This window comes from Mangifera indica, chromosome 2 (assembly GCF_011075055.1).
Source record: "Mangifera indica cultivar Alphonso chromosome 2, CATAS_Mindica_2.1, whole genome shotgun sequence".
NCBI classification, from domain to species: Eukaryota; Viridiplantae; Streptophyta; class Magnoliopsida; order Sapindales; family Anacardiaceae; genus Mangifera; species Mangifera indica.
Genome location: NC_058138.1, coordinates 10,528,723 through 10,554,101, shown reverse-complemented (window position 1 = coordinate 10,554,101; position 25,379 = coordinate 10,528,723). Strand labels below are relative to the sequence as shown.

General features: G+C 31.8%; 3 protein-coding genes across 5 annotated transcripts; 2 read left to right on the top strand and 1 right to left on the bottom strand.

Annotated features, from left to right (window-relative positions):
• The first annotated feature begins 415 nt into the window (after positions 1-415).
• On the top strand, positions 416-12,539 carry LOC123209345 (protein NUCLEAR FUSION DEFECTIVE 4-like). The gene is made up of 3 exons (XM_044627343.1): positions 416-869; positions 10,544-11,427; positions 11,981-12,539. The coding sequence occupies exons 1-3, from the start codon at positions 561-563 to the stop codon at positions 12,453-12,455; spliced, it is 1,668 nt and encodes a 555-aa protein (XP_044483278.1). The 5' UTR covers positions 416-560; the 3' UTR covers positions 12,456-12,539.
• Positions 11,142-13,541, bottom strand: LOC123209346 (B3 domain-containing protein Os04g0386900-like). 2 transcript variants are annotated; one of them, XM_044627345.1, is made up of 3 exons: positions 13,241-13,541; positions 12,960-13,160; positions 11,142-11,419 (listed from the first exon to the last, which is right to left on the bottom strand). In XM_044627345.1, exons 1-3 carry the CDS (start codon positions 13,334-13,336, stop codon positions 11,402-11,404), a joined length of 315 nt encoding a protein of 104 aa, XP_044483280.1. In that variant the 5' UTR covers positions 13,337-13,541; the 3' UTR covers positions 11,142-11,401. The 2 variants fall into 2 exon arrangements, with proteins under 2 accessions (XP_044483280.1, XP_044483279.1); XM_044627344.1 differs by lacking the exon at positions 11,142-11,419 and having other exon boundaries at positions 12,626-13,160; positions 13,241-13,539.
• Positions 13,542-14,657: 1,116 nt separating this feature from the next.
• Positions 14,658-20,784, top strand: LOC123209563 (xylulose 5-phosphate/phosphate translocator, chloroplastic). Of its 2 annotated transcripts, none has more exons than XM_044627662.1 (2): positions 14,658-14,688; positions 19,183-20,784. In XM_044627662.1, exon 2 carries the CDS (start codon positions 19,211-19,213, stop codon positions 20,444-20,446), a length of 1,236 nt encoding a protein of 411 aa, XP_044483597.1. In that variant the 5' UTR covers positions 14,658-14,688; positions 19,183-19,210; the 3' UTR covers positions 20,447-20,784. The 2 variants fall into 2 exon arrangements, with proteins under 2 accessions (XP_044483597.1, XP_044483596.1); XM_044627661.1 differs by having other exon boundaries at positions 14,659-14,671; positions 19,182-20,784.
• The last annotated feature ends 4,595 nt before the right edge of the window (positions 20,785-25,379 follow it).

The following is a 25,379-nucleotide window of genomic DNA, read 5'->3' as shown; positions in this document are numbered from 1 at the left end:
GCTTCTACCACAAGCAACCAAATATTTTTTTAATTTTTATTTTTTTACACAATGTCGGCCCACCTATGGGCTTAATCCTAAAGCCCTAAGCTCGGCTTGACAGACCGATAGGCCTAACCCGACACACTATAGTGTTGTGTCAGACTTCAGTTTCATGTTTTGGGTTGGGCCAATTAGCATATCTAAATGTTGTTTATGAGGGAATTACCATAATATGACAAAGGTAATTCCCTAATATAAATAGAGGAATATATGGACTACAGTTTATTTCCGTTTTCCATGGTTTCGTTTGGGTTGAAGCAAGAGGTATTTTTTGGGTTAAGACTCTTAACTTAAGAGTTTTAAGCCAGATATGTCACCTTTCAATATTATATAAAATAACACGATTATATATATGAATATATAGTTGAGTGATGGGCTCATCATCATTTTATCATATAAAAAAGCCAACAATAGTGGTTGTCTGTCTGGTGGCCAAACCCAACGAAATCAACTCTTGTTGCTTTATGACACAAATTCTCTGGTTCTTTTCCTTACATTATCTGAAAATCTAAACCAAAATGGTAGGAGAATCAAGAAAATGGGTGATCCTGATAGCAACAACATGGATACAAGCATTTACAGGCACAAATTTCGATTTCTCATCTTATTCTTCGACACTCAAATTGGTTCTTGGGATTTCTCAACTTCAACTCAACTATTTGTCCGTAGCTTCAGACTTGGGAAAGGCTTTTGGTTGGTGTTCTGGTGTCTTACTCCTCTATTTTCCTTTGTGGGGTCTTCTGTTGATGTCCAGTTTCATGGGACTCTTTGGTTATGGTCTTCAATGGTTACTCATACAAAAACTCATCCATTTGCCTTATACTCTGGTTAGTTTTCTATCTCCTTTAGTATTTCCATCATTTGACAAATATTTTTAACATTTCACACTAAATCCGTTAATTTAAAGAGTAAAAACCTAATGAAATTGTAACAATTGTGTGTAAATCGTTGTTTATGATAATATGGGGGAAATATGCAATTATTATTCTTCCTAGGAGAAGTTGATTTTTCCTTGAAACTTGTTTCTTTGCACATTTGAATAAAGATGGTTAAATTTTCTTTTCGTTAAGCAATCATATTTAGTTAGTAATTGGTAAGGTAAGAGAAGAAGAAATGTCCGCAGTTGATAAAGTTTGGTGTTGAGGATTGCCAGTAGCCATTGAATTTTCAATACGTTACTTCTAGCTTGAAAGGGAAAGGCAATAGAATTCTCTTATTATATGGGTTTCTTTTGTTAGTGCTTTCCAAAAAGATTAAGATGCAGTCAATAAAGCAATCAATAATGAGTGAAGTAAACTACACGAATTAAACATTATTTGAGAGAGACATCACCCAGTAGCATTAAATTAATGAACTTATTATTTTGACATGTGTTAAACAATTATTTAACGATCCATTTAAATTTATGTAATTATTTATAGGTTAAAAGTTGTGTCTAAAGCCAAAGGTCATGCCCATTAATGAATAAATGTTGTGTGTTCATTCATTTATACGTGATTATTCACAATCAAATTGTCGTGGTATCTTTTGATTAACCATTGTAGTTATTCATAAGGGATATTTCATGAGTTATAAAAAAATTTATCCATAATTTTATAGTTTAAACAAAAATACTCAGATTTTAAAGGAATTAAATAAAAATACCCTAAATATCTAAAAAAATACTAAAACTACCCTTCCTTTATTTTATATAAATCATAACTATTACTTTATCTTTTAATATATACCATTTTACTCATTATCCGAGAGAGAAAAAAGTTTGTAATCGTAATTTCGAGCGATAGTAAAAGAGTTTGTGATATCAAGATATTTATACCGCGGGAGCAGCTCGAGCAGTCCACCGACAGCCGACGGGTTCGGGACTGGGACCCCCGTGCCCAGCCCTCAGAGTCAATCCTTTTCCCGAAGTTACAGATCCATTTTGCTGACTTCCCTTGCCTACATTGTTCCATCGACCAGAGGTTGTTCACCTTGGAGACCTGATGCGGTTATGAGTATGACCGGGCGTGGACGACACTCGGTCCTCCGGATTTTCAAGGGTCGTCGAGGGCGCACCAGACACCACGCGACGTGCGGTGCTCTTCCGGCTGCTGGACCTTACCTCCAGCTGAGACGTTTCCAGGGTGGGCAGGCCGTTAAACAGAAAATATAACTCTTCCCGAGGCCCCCGCCGACGTCTCTGGACTCCCTAACGTTGTCGTCAGCCGTCACGTCCCGGTTCAGGAATTTTAGAATTATGTCCAAAAATTAAAATGATAGAAAATTATAGGAGATATTTTGTGATTATAATAGTAAGAAGTGAAATGATATTTTACAATGAAGAATGTTAGAGATATTAAATAATATTTTAGAGTAAAATGATATTTGATGATATAGAGGTAAAGTGATATTTTCTAAAATTAGTATCAATTTATTTAGAGTATATTAACAACTACAATATGTAGTAGAATTATAGAATAGATGTAATCATACAACAGAAATAAAAACTTATTAAAGTAATGTAACACAAATCTTTAAATAGTATTTTTGGTCATATTATTTATATTGATTATATTTATATACTTTCATACGTCATTGTGGATTGATTTAAATGAAGGGATATACTTCAATTAGATACCATGGGGCGGGGGGGAGAAGGGGGGAGAATGGATAGAAAGAGATGACAATGTAATAAAATATATTGGAGATAATAGAAAATATGCTCTAGGTGGAGATGTGAATATGGAACCCCCCTCAACTGTCTGTCATCATCATCATAAGGAAACTGTAACAATATATATAATTATGGTAGGGTTACATGTTTGCATATTAAATTAAAGTGTCTAATAAATATTTTATTAACTTTTTTACCTGCATGACAATATAAGTGATAATCTGAATCATTAATCTTTCTTTCATGGAGTTTCTCTATTATTCATAGGATTTTCTATTTTAAAAAACATAAAAATGATTTAGCGCAATAACCGCGCCAAGCTCTATTTTTACCCAGAGTTTGCTATTTCGGACGGAGATGAGTCAGTGTGTCCTTTATACGTGTCATCCTATCTTTTATATGAGTCATCCGATCCAAGATAAGATTGCCCCATCGAGCCAATGCAACATCAAAATAACACAGGGAGAAATCATGTCCAGTGATGTGGGGATTGTATGATGTGCGCTTGGTGGCAAAAGGCACTACAGAGGACTCTAGTGATATATGCTTAATGGCAAAGGTCATAACAAAGGCGTTGACAAGACTAGGCTTGATGACAGTGGGCTGAACAAGAGTCTCAATATGAGTTGAAGCAACAACCGGAGAAGTAACGTCAAGAGGAGTAGATTATGCTTCTCTTGACAAGAATAAGGAGGATGTCAATAAAGAAGACTGTCTATTCGACATTATGGTGTATCAAACGATGTCATCAAACTAGTTTGCGGTTTTCTCAATTGGAGTTAAAACTAACGAGAAATTAACATTTGTTTAAGTATACTTTATTATACCTTATTCATATTTTAAGCAATAACAAATTATTACTTACTACATCTTCAGTGAAGATAGTTGGGATAACATCACATCCTAAGATGTTTTTTGTGTGCCACCTCAACATATGTATAGATCTTGAAACTGGCGTGATTTCCACCAATTGATGTAATATGTCTACCGTTTTGTATATCAAAAACTAAAATTTCAACGTAAATGTGTTACTCTAAAAAATTACAATCATAGTAAATCGTTTCTATTTTAATCACAACTTTTTAATTAATAAATGATACAATTACCTGAAAAGTTAGCGAAAACCCCATGATACCGATTGCTTCATAAGGTTTTTTTTTCTTTTTTACAAAGTCAGACTTTATAATGATATTGTGACAAATCGATCAATACGTCATCTGTCACCATGAGTGTACATTGAATCCATCAAGATAATTAACCAATTGTAATATCTTTTGGGGGATTATTTTCATCAAATCACTATCTAATAATCTTATATGAAGATAATACAATAGGGCAAACTTTATTGCATCAGTGTTGTTCTTCCTCCAAGGCCTTTGTTGGAAAATGTGAGTCAGCTTAACATACATAACTAACTTATGCACATGGAAATATGTATGTTGGATCCTCTCTGTGGCCTTTAACGGAAGATACATGTCAATATCCAACAATCAACTGAATCGAAGGCTTGTCATAATGGGAAACTTGTACGGGCTAAACCTGACGTCAACCTCATTAACTCTAAACCATAACTCATTACTCGAGTTTGCCCTGTTTACCTCTTTTAGGATGAAGGAGTGTACCAACACTCCATTGAATTAGTTATCATTAAGGTAGAGGAAGTGCCCAAAACAAATATGCCTAAACATTTTTAATTGTCTTTCTATCAATATTTTCGCAATCATAGCTCCCACATCTCTATACCTATGAGTAGTAACTTGAGCCTTGAAGTGTTTTTCAATAAGTAATCTCATTTCACCCTTTCCATCATCCTTTTTTCTTTTTTGTTGAGCTCTCTTTAAAACAAATTAAATTACAATTATATCAATTTTATATAAAAAATAAGCAAATTTTCAAGATAGATGCATTATTCAAAAAATCGAACTATGAATTCGAATTCTACATGTCAAAAGACCTTAAAATGAAAAATTTTTATTTGGCCCCTCAAGTGAAAAATATCAAAAAACACCCATAATTTAAAAATATCATTTTACCCCCTACCCCATCATGCTAATTCATGTTGTTGGAAAACTTTAAAAAATCACAATTTGCCTCCACCACATGAATTTGTGTGTCAACCTATTTTACAAATTTACAATTTTACCCCACCACACGATTCGTTATTTAAAAACTCACACTTTGGCCCCTAACCACATGAATTTGTGTGGTCCAAAAAGTTTGAAAAATGCACAATACCTCCCTGTCTCCAAGAAATCTCACCACACAAATTCATGTGGTGAACAAAAACTTCGTGTGGTGACAATCGAATTCATATAGTGAGATTTCATTTCCCAAACTTTGTTTCTCAAATCCCATTTCATCAATAATCAACTCTACACCTAATCTAACACAAAAGCCTTAAGAAAATTAAGTTAAAACACCAACAAGTCAAACATTTCATCAAATGTTTCAAATCAAAGCCCTAAGTCTAAACACCCAAATACCACATCCAATCAGTTAAATTTTACACTAAAATGCATAGAAAAATGATAATGATTGTTTTACTAACCTTTTCATTCATTTTTGTCATCAGAAAAGTCATCGAATTCGCTTAAAAAAATAAGCTAATGTGTCTGCGAAATCGTGCACCTAAATACATGTTTTCATGTGGCTGGGAAGGAATCGTTTTTTAAAAAAGGGCAATTTTGTCTTCATAGTGAAATAGGACATTTTCATTTACATTCAAAAAGTTTAGGCAAATTCTTTTTAACCCTTCATGTTTGGGCAAATTAATTAATTTCCCTATTTATAATAGGTGCTAATAAATGTGTCTTTTATTCCTATACAAATGATGGACAAGTAAATAATCATTTCACTTGTAATACTTGAAATATTGCTCTTAGTTTGGTACTTTTGTATCTATATTACTTCCTTCACTTGAATCCTATTTTCTACCAAAATTCTCTAAGAAATGTTTAGTGAATGTTGACTATAGATTTTCATAACTTTGTTATATCATTGAAGTGAATTTGAACTATATATCCTGAAACTAATATTTTTGAAATCAAACCAGATGTTAATCTACTGGAGAAGGGCTCTAGTCCAACCGACAGTCGAACCATTTAACAAGTGGTTAGACCAGTTAACTGTTTAAAAGTATAATAAAACTATATATATACACTTTTGAATACACAATTAGATACACAGATGATATGTCATTATGTGATTGGGTGATATACATAAAATTGATAGATGGTTCTAATTTCATGTGCTGGAAGGACTAGATGAAGTTCTTTTAATAGAGTTGGCGGTTTACAATGTCTTGGAGCAACCACCATTGCCTTAACCAATATTAGAATATTTAGATGAAATAAAGGATGCGCATAAAATGAGACAAAAAGATGATGTACACTATAAAGGACACAATATAAATTATCTTTTAGATTGTTTATGTGACCTATAATGTTATATAGAGTCTCCTAGGGATATTTAGCATGCTCTAAAGGTGAATTATACAACAGAGAAACAAGAAACACATCATTTCACTTGCATGAAGTTTTTGGAATCTATTATGGTACCATAATGAATCAAATCGATGAATTGAATATGAAGATCTTGTTGGTATTTAGTGATCTCTAATCTATCAAGATGATAGTGAAAACCAAAAATACCATGAAAATTTTGATCACAAAACACCCCCTATAGGACCTAAGGGTTGTTATACATATAACAAAAGGGTTTTAGAATACAAACCTGCATTTGAAAGCTCATTTGAATTGGGATCCACCCTGAATTTGTCTTGAATTCTTCCACACCTCCATACAATGTATTTGGGCCTCTACTCATTCATGTAGAGGCAACCATGAACACATGAATGTGTGAAAAGGTGTTTGGGGGTTAGGTGATTATTAGATCACTTAAATTTGTGTGAATGTGTTTTTTCAGAAAGCATGAGAAAAATTTTCTCTCTTAAATTTATGGTGGACGGCTAAGGTGGCTTGAAGTCACCAAGCTTAAGATAAATGTCTTTTTATATAAGAAAAATCATAACCCTAATCCCTTGTTTATATAGTCCACTACATGGGTTAGTTTAATTGCACTCTTGACCTAATGGTTTAACATGTATCAATTAGGTCTATTAATATCTTTACTATATATTCTTAAATATTAAGATACATTATTACAAATTTAAATTCACCAGTAGTGAAATACCCCTAGGTGATTCACTCTATATGCATTTAAACCCTAGTCCATCTTCTAATAATTACAATCCAACTTTAAACAATTGAATTATTATTGTTTGGCCCATAATGTATTAATTTTATATATTTGGGTCCAACAATGAGTAAGGAATCCATCATGATATAATTAGATCCATATTTACTCATTAAAAGAGCTCTAAATCTTGATGTTCATGTATGATTCACTTTATATGTAATTAATTTATGACCTTTTAATAATATCTATCAACTATCTCTTGTGTATGACCCATAAGTTCCCTATCGTGTTGCCAGTGAATAGATTTTTGATTAATCTACAATTGATTAACCATTTATTCACGAACCATGAGTTGCCTTAAACAAGACCGCATAGTTACCTAATCAATAAAAAATCAACGAAAGACTAATGTTAACCATTTTTATTAAACCCGACCACGTGCACTGCCACCCGTGCATATTATCAACTATATTCGCATGCTAGGCCCACAACTTATGCCCATGCTTATCATCGGTAACCCACAAAATCGTGTCTTTGATGCCTCACCCAAGGCACAGTTTTACCATAGCCCGTGCACACACCCCATGTCAAGGCTAATAGGTTTGAGACGCTATTCTAGAGGTAGACCCATCTTACTTTAGCCAAATACAGTATAGGGAGTGAAATATGTACAATTATCGTGCATTCTTATTAAGCTTAAGATACAAAGGTAGTGTCTATCTCAAGTTATCCTCAATATAAATGTTTGATTAGTCAAGCAACAACTGCATTAACATTGGATCAAACACCAATTTATTCCCATTGTGATCATAAATTTTAGTATATTGTTATAAACAAACGGTGCATTGAGAAATCTACTCTCATACCTAGGAGTGTTGAATTCTTTGTTGATCCATCATAGTCTCATTACTTTTCTTGACATAGGCAATCACTATTATTCTGATAGACTTACAAAAAAGACTACATTTGATAGTGTAAAACTAGGTCAATTAGTGTACAAAATGTTTTAATGATCTTATATCTAAGGTTCACATGCAAGGTCATCCATTAGAGGATATATTCTACAGATACTAGGGTTACCATTCATGTAGGATCCTCTTGCAGTCTAGTCCAATGGACATGTTGTCAATATGCAACCATTTGTTACATTAGGTCAACACCAACAACCTTAATTTGTCTCTGCCTTTTGATATGATCATTTAACATTATAATAGTTTTACCATATTATATGTGTTCTAGGTCAAGATAATGTTTAGACTTCGAATGCTTTTAGATTGGTCATCATTATGCTCACAGGATCTATACGATCAATATACATATTATTTCCTTCATCGTAGTTTTACTAACCTAAGAATATTTAATAACCTTTCACGGTCAAGATAATGTTTAGACTTCGAATGCTTTTAGATTGGCCATCATTATGCTCACAGGATCTATACGATCAATATACATATTATTTCCTTCATCGTAGTTTTACTAACCTAAGAATATTTAATAACCTTTCACGGGTTTATATTGTTGTGAAGATTGGTTATAAAGCACCAAATCCGACGAATCTAACTATTAATCAGCTTCTAAAACACATACAAATAGAGGAAGAAACTCGCATTCGTAAAAATAATTTCAATATGAAGTTTGGTTCAAATAAAGTAAAGGTTATAGAAACTAGTATAAGTAAAATAAAAAATATAATGGAAAGAAGCGAAAACATTTAGACGCAGAAACCTCTTCCATCTTTAAGAAACACAATTCTTGTTACTTGTGGAAACATTTTTGTGGAAAGGAAGGGCATTTCAAAAAGGAATGCAATTTTTTTAAAAAAGGAAAAACGGAAAATTACACCAACAGGGCTAACATGGTTGAATAGGGGCCGACTGAGTTGATTGTCATCATGATATCCGAACTTCACATGGTAACAACAAATAATTTTGTTGATTGGTGGTATGATTCCGAAGCAACAATTCATGTTTGTTATGATATTCAAGGACTAGGAAGAAGCTGGTGAAAAAGTGCGATAGGAATTAATGACACTACAAATGTCATTGGCGAAGGAATAATAAATTACAATTTACTTATGGAAAGAAGTTGGTCTTAATAAATCTTTTATATGTTCCGAATATTAAAAAGAATCTCATTTCAACGAGCATTTTATGTGAAAATGGAATTAAAGTTTTTATTAATAAAATCTTATGATTCAGCTTATGTAGAGCTGACAATTTTTAACACGATCCGTTAATTTGATACAATATAACATGAAAAATGTTAGAATAGGGTTGAGTTCTTTTTATACAAAATTTATTTTAGATCAATTCGATATAATTCGAAATTAAATTGGGTAATATTACGATTCATACGAAAGTAATCGATACGATCCAAATAAATTTGAATGGTTTAAAGAAATGTTACTTCAATAAAATTTATTAGGGATAAATTATGAAAATGTTAAAAGACAATATCAACAGTTGTTAAAATCTTTATAGATTGCATAAATTGTATTTTTATATAATTATAATTAATCGTATTATTGTTTATTTTTATTTAAATATTTTATTTTATTATTAAACAGTAAAAATTTGATTTGATTAATCAAATTATAGACTTGTTTTAAAAATTTTAGTATATAAATTCTTAAACCATTTGTTAATAAGATAAAATGTTATATTGTGTGTTGTATAATAGTAGATTGAGATAATTCGATAAAGAAATTAAAACAACAAAAACACTTTGGAAAGCGAAAACAATAGATAATTTCAGGTAATTTGGGTCAGATCGGATCAACTTTTAGTATTTAAAAATTTCGTTATAATTCTAACTTCAAGTCAAGTTAGAGTTGAAAGTCTCTAATATAAAGCTCAAACTAACATAATACGAACACAATCCGTTGACACAAACTATTAAGACTAAGCTTATATGTTTGTTTTATCTTCTCATTTATGGCATGGTGGGTTAGCTCATATAATTGTAAAACTTTAAAGTTCATGAGCAAGCATGATTATATTTAATGTAGAATACCTAGTAAAAGATGTGAAATTTGCTTATAATTAAGCTAAAATGACTGGAAAACATTTTCCAAAGGTAAACAGAAATTCTTGTACTCTAGATACTATACATAGACATTTGTGAGCTAATCTGTCTTCTCTTTTTTCATCACATTTATATATGACAATACTAGACACACTTATGTCTATCTAATGAGAACTAAAGATCAAGCTTTTGATATGTTTAAAACCTTTAAAGTGTTAGTAGAAAATCATAAGCAAAAGAAAATAGAAATTCCAAGAAGTGATAGAAGTGGTGAATACCTATAGAATTCAATAATTTTTGTGCAAAAAAAAAAGGACAATAGATCAAAGAAATGCATCATACGCTCCATAACAAAATGAACTAGCAGAAAGAAAGAATAAACTTCAGTCTATAAGGTGATTGCAATGATTTTAAATACAAAACTTTCTACTAATCTGTGGGGTGTAGCTTTACTAACAACATATCATGCGTTCTCTAGTGTAATCTATATGGGTTGAAGAGTTTCCATGATAATGAAAACCTAGCCCCTCAGAGACGCATAAGCACATATAGCCTATCTTAGCAAAAGGAAGTAATAACAAGCACTTTTTCTTAATTACTCTTGTTAACAAGTTGAATATTTGGCAGGTGTTTCTACTATGCCTGCTGTCAGGGTGTAGCATTTGCTGGTTCAACACGGTATGTTTTGTTTTATGCATCAGAAATTTTCCAACCAACAGGCCACTTGCATTGTCACTCACTATCAGTTACAATGGTTTAAGTGCTGCTCTTTACACTCTCATTGCCAAAGCAATAAACCCTGAAGAAAACACCATTTATCTCCTCTTGAATGCCCTTGTTCCTCTCTTCACAACCAGTTTAGCACTCATTCCAATCCTCTGCCAACCTCCCTTGCAGCAACCCTCTAATGATACTGTTGCTCATGAGCCCTCCATCTTTCTCATTCTCAATGTTCTAGCTATTACAACTGGTCTATATCTTTTACTACTAAATACACTAACCTCTGAAGCATCAACAGCACGTGTTCTCTTTGTGAGGGCTTTATTTCTTCTATTCCTACCGATGTGTTTACCTACCATTGTCTATGCTAAAAACTGGGCTTGTAGAAGCATTCCCAGAAGCTTCCACTTTGATTGCTCAAGCTTCAATTTGGTTGACACTGATAACCTTCAGGAGCTCATTGGAAGTGAGCAAAGTAATGCCTTAAATATTTTTGGCTCTTGCGGTGCAACAGAGAAAGAACAATATTTTGATAAAGTGGTAGAGAAGGACAGGTTAATATTGCTGGGTGAAGAGCACCCAGCAAGATTGCTAGTGCGTAAATGGGATTTCTGGCTTTACTATGTAGCATACTTTTGTGGTGGGACAATTGGGCTGGTCTACAGTAATAATTTAGGGCAGATTGCACAGTCACTTGGATATTATTCCCAGCTGAGCTCTCTCATTACAGTCTATTCCACATGCTCATTCTTTGGTCGTTTGCTCTCAGCTGCACCTGATTTCCTGCACAAGTACGTAATTACTTTCACAAAATCATATAGCATGTTAAAAATCTGATTTGAAATTAATGAACTTTAATTTGCTGTCTTCAGACTTTACTAATAAAACAGAACTACAAAATCCTGCAAAAATTCCACTCATTCTGCAAAGATACTCAATTTACTCTTGCAGTTGTTCATGAACACTCTTGTTAGAATATAATATGCAATGACATTTCAAGTTATTCTTAAACAAACTTTCTTTATAATCCTCACAAAATTTGTAAGCTGATCCAATGGGCATGTTGTTCTCAACCATTAGATTTTAACAGAGGAAATGATTTTCCTGAAGAATTTCCAGGCATTTGAAAAAATATAGTCTACACTCTAAGTTTCTTTTTCTTTTCTGATACCCAGAAAATAGTCCATAGTCTATTGGCTCATCATAGAGGACATCATTAGAATTCATGTTCTGTAAGGCTTTGACTATTCAAGTTGCTCTTACACATTTTTTGACACACAACAACAATCTGAAGCTCGTTACCAAAACACAACAATCTGAAGCTTGAAAGTCTTATCAATGCAGCAAGCTGGATTTCACAAGAACAGGTTGGCTAGCAGTTTCAGTTCTGGCAACACCTATTGCTTTCTTTTTGCTAATTGCATCAGGCAGTGAGGTCATATTGCACACTTCAACAGGCCTGATAGGACTAAGCTCTGGATTCACATTTTCCGCAGCTGTATCAATCACATCAGAGCTGTTTGGAGCAAACAGTGCCAGCATCAACCACAACATCCTCATCACCAACATTCCCATTGGATCAATCCTTTACGGACTTCTTGCTGCTCTAGTGTATGATGACAATGCAGGAAGTTCAATACAGGAAAGCTTGTTGCACGAAGCATCAGTGTGCATGGGAAGGCAATGCTATCTGAAGACATTTATATGGTGGGCATGCATTTCCTTGTTAGGCCTTCTTTCCAGTTTTGCACTTTTCCTGAGGACCAGGCCTGCCTATTACAGGTTTGAAAGGAACCAAAATTGGACACAATTTTCTTAGCTTATACACATAACGCCAAACTTTGTACCTAACTTAATTTCAAATCAACAGCAATAGAAAATGCACTATATAAATTGCATAAACTAGAGCCCCTACTCAAATTATCCACTGCATAAACTATTTGCTCAATATCTAAATAACAAAAGACAATCTGCAATATGGAGAGATTATTTAACCAAGTTAAGATATACATCTTTTCAATACATATAAGTTTACACACATCAGAAGTTCATAACATCATAATGAATAGGAAAATTGCAAACAAGAGACTAACACTAGAACCCAACACAGTACAGCACATCATCAACAACAAGTTATACTACATTACAGAGTATCTAAACCACAGTTTCAGGACAGTAATATCAAACAAGTAAAAACCCAACCATTAAGTAGGTGACCTCAGTTAATAATAATAGGCGTGTCTTTGCTTAAACCATTTTTTGAGTAGTCTAAAAATTCAGATGGAATTTTGCCTCTGAGGATTTGGACTCTGAATTTGAGTACCTGAGTACTGTAATCGAGGAGTTCAAATACACAGGCATCACCTATCTCTAGCTTGTTGTCCATGGCGAAGGATTTCCACCCATCAAACTTTTTATGTTTAGATTGTCCCTGGTAAACCATCTGCCATTCATTGTCCTTGAAGATAAGAAGAGTGGGAATTTCCAGAGAGGGTACCACCTTCTGGATTTCAGCCGAAACAGTCTAAAACAAAGATTTTGTTACATTAAGAGAAGTCACAAAAAACAAAAACAAAAACAAAGTCGACAGTTTTAAGTAAATACCAAATGATAGGAGGGTTTGAGGTTTGATTTGGAAAGAACTACATGGAAGTATGGCTTCCCAGACAATGGCCAAAATTCTTGTCCCTGTAACTCCATTGTTGTAGTCTTTGACGAGGACTCCAACTCCAATTGAGCAGCTTCAACGTCTTTTCCTGAATTATTTATCTGAATATTTAAGAAATCAGCTTCAGGGTTTCGCTTCGCCTCTGTTGGTACAAAGGGAAAGTGAAATTGGGAGATTATAATTCTATTCACACGACAAAAATAAATTATTAAAATAAAAAAAAGTTTTGATTGATAAATTTTGGAAAATAAGTTCATGATCTAAGGGTATAGTCTGACAATTTTTAAATCAAACCAAACCTTCAATCATATATTTTTAAAGGCCAAAGCATTCCCACCCAAGTTTTAGTGCATTTACAACACCCATCTACAGGGTTTTAAAAATCCAAATACTCATTTATCATGCAATTTTCATTAAATTTTTCAGTTAATTATAAGGGTAAAACTATTATTTTATTATTAATATCAAAATTAATAAAATTATATCTTATTTTCTCTCTTTAGTTTAAAAAACTAATAATTTTTTTTTATCCAAAGGCTTGAAAACTTGTAATTTTTCCCATAGGGTTTGATTTTTTTTCAAATCTTATGATCACTTCGAAAAGGTTGTTGGCCAGTCTTCCCTAGGAAGAGGAAGGTGGTCAGAAGGCCGATTAAATTTGGAAAAATCAAACTCTAAGGGAAAAATCACAAGTTTTCAAACTTTTACATAGAAAAAAATAATTAATTTTTTAAACTAAGAGGAGAAAATAAGATATAATTTTATTAATTTTAATATTAATAGTAAAATGATAGTTTTATTTTTATAACTAACTGAAAAATTTAATAAAAATTGAATGATAGATGAATATTTAAGTTTTTACAACTTTGTAGGTAGGTGTTTGGAAGTACACCAAAACTTGGGTGGGAGTAAGTCTTTTGGCCATTTTTAAATTACATATAGGTGAAATGACTATTTCTCACTTAAAGTTGGATAAAATGATAGATTTTTATTTTTTAAATTTGGGAACAAACTATTTTCTTAACTATACAGTAAACTGTTAAATTTTTTTATAAAATTATTAAAAAGTCAAAAAAATCTACTAATTAAATAACACTTACTCTCTAAAATTTTATCAAATGAGTAGAGACTCTGCTATTTTATAAGAGTCATATGTAAGTTTGCATATGTTTAATGATCCCTAAGTCCCTGGTAGGGAATTAATGATTATTAGGTATCCCTTTATTATATGATATTGATCTAATATTAGATTCCCACATTATCGTATGGACTAAAAGGCTAAAGTTTTAGAAAGTAACAAATACTTCTAAAAAGTTATCACTTTATTATTTAAAAATTATAATATTATTTCTCTCTCTCTCTCTCTCTCTCTCTCTCTCTCTCTATATATATATATATATATATATATAATTAACATAAATAAATAAATAGTTAAGAGAAAAATATATTAGAGTTGGTATTATTAAATTAAGGACTTTTCAAAATAAAATTTAAGATTTTTTCTGTTTTAATTTGTTTAATTTTTATAATTAAAATACAATAAAATTTCTAATAATAAATAATCATATAAAAAAAGATTATAATATTCAATGTATAATAAAATAATTGATTTTAATAACTTGAATATAATAAAACAACCACCGACAATATAACGAGGCTAGATTAATAACTCCTACTAAGGATGGATCTAGAGGGTGGACTTGGCCTATCTCTAGGATTAGATTCGAATCGAATTAATTCAAGTTTAAGTTTAAACTCGATTCGAATAACCCTAAAATAAGCCAACCTTATGCAAGCTCGAGCTCGAATTACTCGTCAAATTTGTCAAATAAAAAATTTAATACAAAACAACATCGTTTCAGCTAATATGTATTAAAATAAAGTCGTTTTAATAACAAAATAGTTAAAATCTCGAATTCGAAACCAGTTGAGTCAAATTCAAACCGGGTTTGAGTTTGACTTCTACGAGTTCAAACTCGAACTTGAACTCGAACTTGAACTTGAACTTGAACTTTACTATATACAAACCAAACTGAACTCGAGTTCAGTTCAATTTTAATCTAGTCCTGTCTACCTCAAAATTGGAAAAAAGTGAAAAAAGGAAAATGGATAGAATAGACCAACCCTCATTTTTTCTTAAATTATCATTAATAGTCTAAACATTTTCCGAAAACCTTATGCCCTCTAATGCTTAATTCACTTCTACTCTCCAAATTTAAAATCTTGTTTCTTAAAACCTATTTTCAAATGGAAAGTGCTAGACTCGTATTGTTTTATTGTTTTATTTCACAAGTATTGTTTTCATCATAAAATTTGTGTAGCAAATTTTTAAGTTGGTGATTTATATATCCATTTTTTAATGTCTTTATTATTATTTAATTATTGAATTTTATATATGTATGTAAATACTAATTGTTAAATTTATGTAAGTTGTTTATATCTGTGTGTCTTATAGTTGATTATTTTTTTGTCCCTTCAAATTACCCAAGGTATATTCAAAATAAGAAATAAAATTTTGGATATATATTTTCATATAAAAAGCGCATTCGAGATTTTAACAAGTTATCTAAGTTATATTCAAAATAACATTTTGGATACATTAAATTACCCAAGTTTTCATACAGTTTACAACGAAGAGATTATTGAATGTTTTCAGAACATACCAAAGTGGAAAATCGTGTTATATTGAAGAATTTCAGATATACCATTATAATTTGCTTTCATTTCTATTTAATCAATATTCAAATATTTAGATATTAATGTATAACATTCAAACTTAATTTTTTAATTAGTACACGAAGAACGTGTTGATTTTTAATTTGGATAATCGAGTTTTGATTTTTATAATTAGATTTATAGTTATACATCTTATAGTTTGATTGTTTCTCTGATAATGAAACTCTAAATATTTTTTATAGATTATGATTGTTATAAACACTTTTGGTTTTATTGAATTTACATGTTTTCTTTTACTTGAGATTTGGTGGTTTTTTAAAGGTTTTTACTAATTGATCAATAAACAATAATAAGTGGCCCCCTCAAATAAAACCTTGGGTAGCCACTGGCTCTTCCTGCTAGCATTTTAATTCAATGAAAGATTTCCATATATTTAACTATATTTAAGTTTAAATAATAGGCTAAAAGACTTATTCCCAACCAAGGTATAGTGAAATCTTAAAATTCTACTTTCAATTTTTTAAAACCTAAACGTCTACCTATAACCAAACTTTTATTAAAAATTCAGTTAAGATTAGGGATAAAACCATTATTTATCAAAAAAATTAAAGTTTTATTACATTTTTCTCTTCCATATTTAAAAACTTATATTTTCCCTCTAATTCAAAGTTTGAAAAGTGACAAAACCCCCCTAGGGTTTGTTCCTCTTCCTCCAACACTGATTTTTCCTTCTCCAGCCATCGACCGTCCTCGCTTCCCCCCTTATCTCTCCTTTAGTCTTTCTCCCTTACATCTCTGATTGTCTTTGATCGAATATAAAGGCGAAATCGACTTCGTCTCAGACGAAGATGATTGATCTTCATCGAGACGAAAACGTGTCATCTTTATCTCTCAAACAAAGACGATCGGTCTTCGTTAGAAATGAAGACGACAAGTCTTCATCAAAGAGACGAAGATGACACGTCTTCATCAGAGAGATGAAGATGACATGTCTTTGTCTCAGAGATGAAGATGATTTTGTCTTTTTCTTTAGTCGAAGACGACCAAAGAGGCAAGGGAGAGAGATCGGAGGAGAGATAAGGGGAGAAAGGAGGACAATCGATGATCAAGGAAGGACAAATAAGTGTCGAAAGAAGAGGAACGAACTTTATGGGGTTTTTGTTACTTTTCAAACTTTGGATAGGGGAAAATGTAACTTTTTAAATATGGGGGAGGAACACGTGATGAAACTTTAATTTTTTGATAAATAACAATTTTACCCCTAATCTTAACTGAAATTTTTAGAAAAAATTTGGTTATGGGTATGTGTTTAAATTTTTGAAAGTTTGAGGGTGGGAATTTGACATTTCTCTATACCATAGGTGGGAATAAGTCTTTTGGCCTAAATAATGTAAACAAAGTTAATATTCATACTTCTAAGTTATAACTCAAACTAACGATAACAATTAAGATAATAATGAATATAATAAAATTATGTATATAAATAATAAATATAAATTTATATATAAATGATAATATGTCACCACATAATTATATGTTATTTTATCTCTCTCAAAATCACCCAATTATATGGGGATATATTATTACAAAATTTGGCTATGACAAAAAAATATATTTTAGGATCTGAGTAAAAAATGAAGGAATCACTCTTACTACTATTATTACTGGTATGAAATTTTAAAACCGGAATTTCAATGATTCAAATAAAGTAATAAATAATATAATAAAATATTTATTTATTTAAATTAAGATGAATTTGTACCATAAATTTCTTTGTTTTTAACTGAAATTTAAACAAAATTTTGAAGGAAAATGTTTGAGATATGTTATAAATGAGGATAAAGTTGATATTAATTTATGAGCAATGTTTTGTATACACTTTTCAATATATAATTGGGTAATGTGTCTTTATGTGATTGAATATTATTTTATTATTAATTGAAAATCATTCAATCACATGATAACACTTCAAATTAATTAGTTCATATGATTAGAAATTATTTTAGTTATATATTCAAAAGTACATATATATAATTTTATTGTTAATTTATATGTAAGTTATTTCTGGATAATTCATTTAGCTTTGACAAAATTTAATTATTTTGATTAATTCCAGTTATTTAAATGCCAAAAGACTTATTCTCACTTAAGGTTTAGTCGGTTCCGAAACTCTTATTTACTAAGTTTCGAAAATTCAAATATCTACTCATCAACTGTTAAAGTTAATAAAATTTATTAAATTTAAGGGTAAAAATGTAATTTAACTAATAATATTAAAATAAATAATATTTTATTTTATTTTCTCACTTTAGTTTTACAAACTCACAATTTCTCTATAATATAAGTTTTGAAAAATTATATTTTCTATTAGAGTTTCATTCTTTTTCTTCCTTCTCTGACGATCATTCTTCAACCAACCTCCTATATCAATGCTCCCTCTTGTCTCTCGGATAAAGACAAATCATTTGACAACCAGAGGTAGATCGACGATTTGTCGATATAGATTTTTGCGACACATGGATTTGTGTGGATTGATTGACGTACAAATTAACTAGATGAAGATGCACAATTGTTCTACTAATCCACACAGATCATACATACAAATCTGTGTGTTGTTGTATAGACTTATGCATCGCACAAATCTGTATTGATAAATCATCAGTTAACCTTTGATTGTCTGACGATTCATTCTCGTTTGGGAGATAGGAGGAAACATCAGTATGAGAGGTTGTCCAAAGAACAATGACTTAAAAAGGAATGGAAAAGAATAAAATATTAGGTGAAAAATATAATTTTTCAAAATTTAAATTGTTAGAAATTGTGAATTTGTAAAATTAATACAGAAAAATAAGAAATATTTTTATTTATTTTAATATTATTAATTAAATAATACTTTTATCTTTAAATTTAATAAATTTTATTAATTTTAACTGTTAACAAATAAATATTTGAGCTATTAAAATTTAATAGGTGAAAAAACATCTGCCAAACCTGAGGGGGGAATAAGTCTTTGGGCCATTATTTAATATATAACTTCGTCAAATAAAATATAATTTTCTCAACAATCGCATCAGATCGAAGCAAAACTTTCAAAATGTGAAAACCCTAACCAAACGTTCCCGTATAGAAGGCAGATCCAGAAATTTCCCAAAAAAGATCTCTTGTTCAACTCCTCTTTGCGTTTCACTTGCAGAATCTCTATCTCTCTCTCTCTCTTCCTGTTTGGACAAATGCTTACTTTAAATCTAATATCATCCTCTCCTATCACTTTCGCCAAATCTATCCCCATTAATTCTTCTCCACTTTTTATTAGGACTCAAAACCGTGAGTACTTAAACTCTCCTCCTGCTCTCCTCAACAAAACCACCTTTCTTATTCCTACCAAAATCCATGGATACCCACTTGGGCTCACTCCTCAGATCCAGGATTCAAGCGTCAAAAATGAATACCTTTTGGGGATTTCTTCAAAAAACAGATCTTTGATTGCTAAAGCAGCAGCTGCTGAATCAAACCCGGAAGGAGATGGAAGAACAAAGCCCAACAAGACCCTCAAACTTGCGCTAGTGTTTGGTTTGTGGTACTTTCAAAACATTGTTTTTAATATCTACAACAAGAAGGTATTGAACATCTTCCCTTTTCCTTGGCTTTTAGCCTCCTTTCAGTTATTTGCTGGCTCTGTTTGGATGCTGATTTTATGGTCCCTAAAGTTGCAACCTTGCCCAAAAATTACTAAACCATTTATTATTGCTCTTCTTGGACCTGCATTGTTTCACACAATTGGTCACATTTCAGCTTGTGTGTCTTTTTCCAAGGTGGCTGTGTCTTTCACACATGTTATCAAATCAGCTGAGCCTGTATTCTCTGTTATTTTCTTATCCTTTCTTGGGGATACTTATCCATTAAAGGTCTGGCTTTCCATTCTTCCCATTGTTTTTGGTTGCTCTCTTGCTGCTGTCACTGAAGTTTCCTTCAATTTTGGTGGTCTGTGGGGTGCTATGATTAGTAATGTTGGTTTTGTTTTGAGGAATATTTTTTCTAAGAAAAGTTTGCAGAATTTCAAGGAAGTGGATGGATTGAATTTGTATGGTTGGATCAGCATAATCTCATTGTTTTATTTGTTTCCGGTTGCGATATTTGTGGAAGGTTCTCAATGGATTCCAGGCTATCATAAAGCAATTGAAGCTGTTGCCAAACCATCTACGTTTTACATATGGGTGTTGCTTTCTGGAATTTTTTACCATCTATATAACCAATCGTCTTACCAGGCTCTTGATGATATCAGTCCATTGACCTTTTCGGTAGGAAATACTATGAAGAGAGTGGTGGTTATTGTGGCTACTGTTTTGGTTTTCAGGAATCCTGTTAGGCCTTTGAATGCGCTTGGATCTGCCATTGCGATATTGGGCACATTCTTGTACTCACAGGCTACAGCTAAGAAGAAAGTTGAAGGTGAAAAGAAGAGTTAAAGATTCAGTTGGGCTGTTGACAATTTTCTTGTTTGATCTGATAACATTTTCATTTTTGTCCTATTATCTCATTTCACAATTATAAAATCTTATCAATGCTTAGAAAGTTTTTCTTTTTCTTTTCTATGTTTTTATGACGATATGTTTTCTCTATGTTGCTTCTTGATTTATGTTTGGTTGGAATCTATTATTGTTATATATTCCAAAGGTTATCTGAGTAGGCTGTTCTAATTCGGAGCCAACATTGGATTATAATTCCATATTTTCTTAATTTCAGGTCTTGAATTGTTGTCCTGTTATCTTATTTCACAATAATAAAATCTTATCAATGCTTCGAATGTTTTTTCTTTTTCTTTCTCTGTTCTTATGACAATATATTGCTCTATCTTGCTTCTTATTTAATGTTTTTTTTGTAATGTTTTGTTGTTTTATGAGCAAAGGTGATAGGAGTGGGCTGCTCTAGTCCAAAACTTGCGTTGGATTATAATTTTTTATTTTCTTAATTCCAGGTCCTTAAATGCCTGTTAATACCGTATTTTTAGCTGAATACCCAAGTGGGTCTTAAGTACTAGAAAATATGACATCAATGGGGTCTGTTTAGTAGTTAAAGTGGAGGAGTCTCTGGGATTGTGTGAAGTTTAGGAAAGAAAACACGTATGTTTTACAATGATGTCAGGTTCAGAGCTTTTCCAAAACCTGAGCCATTTTATGATGAACCATAATTGACCCTAGGGAAAGTGCCAATTACATCATAATTATTAGAAGGCTTCCTGTGATATAATGTGTATGTACTTTAGAAAATATGTTTAAGAATATAAATATTTCTATGATTTTCAGTGGTTTTTATTGCAGATGACAAAGGAATGAGAAGTTCATTCATTTCAATATTTCAATATGGGTTGTGGTTTACTTGATGGCAAGTTAATAAAAATTGTGTGAAAGTTGGAATTGAACTTCATATTGAGCAAATGCTTTAGCATTGATATAAAATGTAACCAAGTTATAATCTTTTGTTGAGGTTGTGCCTTGAATCTGTCCCACATTCTTTATTAAATTTGTAAGGGTTTTTCCTATAAATATATTTGCCCCACATCGTTTGTTTACTAGATTTGGAAGAGGACTTCCCCTATAAATAGATTGTTTTACTTTAGGTTGGACTATCCCAAAAATAGAGAGACACTAATAAAATAGCTAGTGGTTATTAAAAGGGTGTAATTGGGTTCTTTGGGCTTATGGGTTTTTGCATTTGTAGGTTTAAGTGTTAGTAAAGGGTTTTGTGGCTTTTCTCATTTTAAATGTCATATGATTGAAAGTTTATTTATTGATTGGGTTTTGGATTAAATCACTTTGGGTTGAGTTGTGTGTTTTTTTTTAATTAGGCTTGCACTATTTTTTTGGGGTTTTAGTGTTGTGCCCTAGTAAGTGATGTCAAAGTGAGGTTCATGGCTTAGGAAGAAGCAAGACCTAGTTTGAGGAAAAGTTTGATTCAAGAGTTTCAAGACTTAGTTTGAGTGAATCAGATATCTCAAAATGTCAAGAGGTATGTCTACTTATATTTCTAAATTTGAGATTGATCTATTTGATAGATAAAAAGTAATTTTATGTTATGATAAAAATATGATTCAAGATTTGTTAGTGCAACAAGGATAAGATGAGACATTAGAAGATGTTAAGCTTTTAGAAATGACTGATAGTAATTGGATTAAGATTAAGACAAAAGATGTTAGTGCAATTAGAATGGTCATAGCCCAAAAATAAAATACAATATGTTGACTGAGATTACAGCAACTGGGGTAAGCTAAGGGAATTTTTTGCATCAAAGTATTGACTAGTAGATCGTGTTTGAAGATAACCTCTATTCTATGAAGATGGAAGAAGGTACAAGTCTCAATGATTACTTGAATGAATTTAATAGACGAGTTTCTTAATTGTTAGTTATCTCTGTTGATGAGTTAAAAGATGAAGAGAAGGTTTTATTGTTGTTGTCATTTTTGCTCAAGTCCTATAAACCATGGTTTAGACTTTGTTGATAGATAAGTCTACTTTAAAATTAGATGATGTGACTGTCTGTTGTGTGAGAATGAAGCAGAGAGCTCTCTTTGGAGATAGTGTACTAGTCATGGAGGCTTCTGCTCGAGGGAGAACTCAAAAGAGGGATGGTGTATTTAGAGGGAAATCTATGTTGAGAGAAAGAGATTACAGAGACAAAGAGTGTTATTATTGTGGTAAGAAGGGACATATTCAAGCGTGCTAGAAGCACTCGAGAGAGAATATGATTGCTTTCAAGAAAGCTTATGATGAGAAAAATGATGGTACTATTGTTGTGATTGATGATGACCTTCTTTTGACTACTTGTGTGTATGAGACTTAGAGTTTGAAAGTTTATAAAGGTTGAGTTCTAAATTTTGTTGCTTTTGTCCATGTTTGCATGATATAAGTTACTCTGAGGAGTTGGAAGAGAATGAAAATCTTAGTGATATTGTGGTTGACAACAAGGATAAGGTGCATATTAAAGGTGTTAGGAGTGTTCGCCTTAGATTTCACAATGGTGTTGTTAGGATTCCTCGTCATGGGAGACATGAGTGAGTTATAGCTACAATTTAATTGTGTTGGGTGAGTTTGTTTCTTGTGGATATGCATACATTGGACAAAGTGATTGGTGTAAAATGTACAAATATGGTAGTTTGATTCTATGAGGAAAGAGGATCAATAATCACTTGTACATGTTTGATGGAGGCTGAGTTGTTGGGAAGATTGAAGATGGAGGCTTTCCAATTCATGCGGTGAAAGTGAAGAAGATTGACAAGCAATTAAAGTTTATAAATGCTATTGAAATGATTGAAGAATTTAACTCAAGAGAGGATTTGTTAAGCTTGTGCCTTAAATCTTTGTCCATCTTTGTCCCACATTTTTTGTTTGTAAGGGGAATTTTTCATAAAAATAAATTGTATTATTTTAGGTTAAGGTATCCAAAAAATAGAGTTTTTTTGGATTTGTGAGTTTGTGGGTTTGAGTGTTAGTAAGGTGATTTTTGACTTTTCTAATTCTAAAAGTGTTGAAAGATTAATTTATTGATTGGGTATTGGAATAAATCATCGGACTAAATATTTTTATGTTTGTTTTTAACTGGGTTTGCTTTTATTTTTTGGGTGGGCTTGGGTGCTGCTTCCCACCACACTTCTTTTGGTCAAAGTGTCAACTATACTGATGTAGATTCTTATAATATTTGATGATGTAAAGTTTTAGCCTTTGTGTTGTATATATCTGTTTTTTCAGTTGAATTATTTAGATTGTTGAGAATAGGAGTTATATCCATTGAGTGATAGGTTACCTTGATTGAGTTACATAATATAGGCTTAGGATTGCTTCACAGTTTCTTGGGGCAACAATGTTGACCATCTAGATGAAGTTGAAACCAAGTATATCTTCTCTGTTGATAAATTTATCATCACCAAGTTCTATGATAATCGGAGTTAATTTCTCTTGAATTTCTGTTTGATCCCATTTCCTCATTGTTTTATTGGGTGTTTATTGACTCAAGGACCAAGTTTAATAACGAATGCCATTACGGTGCTGGCACAACTCAGGATTTAGACTAATATTCTTGATATCATGAGTGTCGGAAACTAGGGATGGATTTGAGTCCAACTGAGTTTAGGTCATATCGATTTGAAAAGTCGAATTCTTCTTAAATCAGTTCAAGTTTGGTTTAGTCTGTGAAGAGTTAAGTTTGAGTTTATTTAAATCAAGTCATTTCTTTCATGTTGGGTTGATAGTTTTGCTCAAGATAGTTTGGTGCAAATTGACCTTTATTTGAAACTATACGAAAACAGCAATCATAACAAAATAACCTTTAAATAAACATAATTTTTGATCTGCAAAATTGGAGTCTATTGCTGCCTTCTTCAAATCGTGCTATTTTGACACAGGTGGAGTAGCCCCGGTGCCACTGCAGGAAGTTTTCCTTTTTTCACAAACATTGGGCAACTTTGTTACCTATTGCAAATCTCATCTTTAAAGACCAAAGTGGCCTCTGAATAAACAAAATCTTTCGATTAAGGACCAAAACGGCCTTTGAATAAACAAAGAATTTATAAGCTATGAAACAAGAAATTAAAACAATAAAAACTTAAAAAAAAAAGAAGGAAAATACAGAGACAACACTAGATCCATCACTTCCTCCAATCTCAATCATTTGTCTTGTTAAGGAATAACTTTAACCAATCACCGCCAATGCAAGAGATTTGAATCACCACAACACAAAAATCATCAGCTACAACAATTAAAAACCCAATAAAGAAAATCAAATCTCCTACCAAGAAATCTACAAACTGGAGGTACAAAGAATTAAAAGGCAAGATCCTTCACCATAAAGGATAAGTTTTTCTCGGATTTCTAATTATTTTCTTTACATGAATAAAAAATAAATTTAAAAATATCAAAAAACTAAAGTTCCACGCCGAAAATAAACTCACCTTTCTTCATGACATTTAATCACCCTCACCAATCTTTGCACATCGTCAAGCCACATCACAAGCACAATCAAACAAGGAAAACTCAAATATTTGGTTTTGTTCCATTATAGTCATTTTGCTCCTTCCTTCATTTCTGTTGATATTTTAAAAAACCATTTTAGCAGCCAACCTTCTTCATGCTATTTTCTTTTGTTTTGTGAAGATAAAGAAAGGAATTGAAGGGGTTTTGGAAGACAAAACAAGAAAAGAAAACAAAGAAACACTTTGGAAGCCTTGGTAACCAAAAGATCTTCTTCCTTTCCCTTAACCTATGTTTAGATATAATGGATGTATGTTATATGAATATGTTAGTGTGTTTTGGTGTTGATTTAAGGTGGTTTTGGTGATAAAGGAAACAAGACAAAGAGGAGGAAGCTAACTTGCAAAGATTGACTTGAAACAAGATAAGAGGTATTATC

Excerpts from the sequence above, each read along its gene's own strand:
- LOC123209345 (XM_044627343.1), top strand. The coding sequence starts at position 561 with ATGGTAGGAGAATCAAGAAAATGGGTGATCCTGATAGCAACAACATGG. Across the intron at positions 870-10,543 it reads TCCATTTGCCTTATACTCTG|GTGTTTCTACTATGCCTGCT; the intron begins GTTAGTTTTCTA and ends AATATTTGGCAG. Across the intron at positions 11,428-11,980 it reads GCACCTGATTTCCTGCACAA|CAAGCTGGATTTCACAAGAA; the intron begins GTACGTAATTAC and ends TTATCAATGCAG.
- LOC123209346 (XM_044627344.1), bottom strand. The coding sequence starts at position 13,336 with ATGGAGTTACAGGGACAAGAATTTTGGCCATTGTCTGGGAAGCCATAC. Across the intron at positions 13,161-13,240 it reads TCAAACCCTCCTATCATTTG|ACTGTTTCGGCTGAAATCCA; the intron begins GTATTTACTTAA and ends TCTTTGTTTTAG.
- LOC123209563 (XM_044627662.1), top strand. The coding sequence starts at position 19,211 with ATGCTTACTTTAAATCTAATATCATCCTCTCCTATCACTTTCGCCAAA.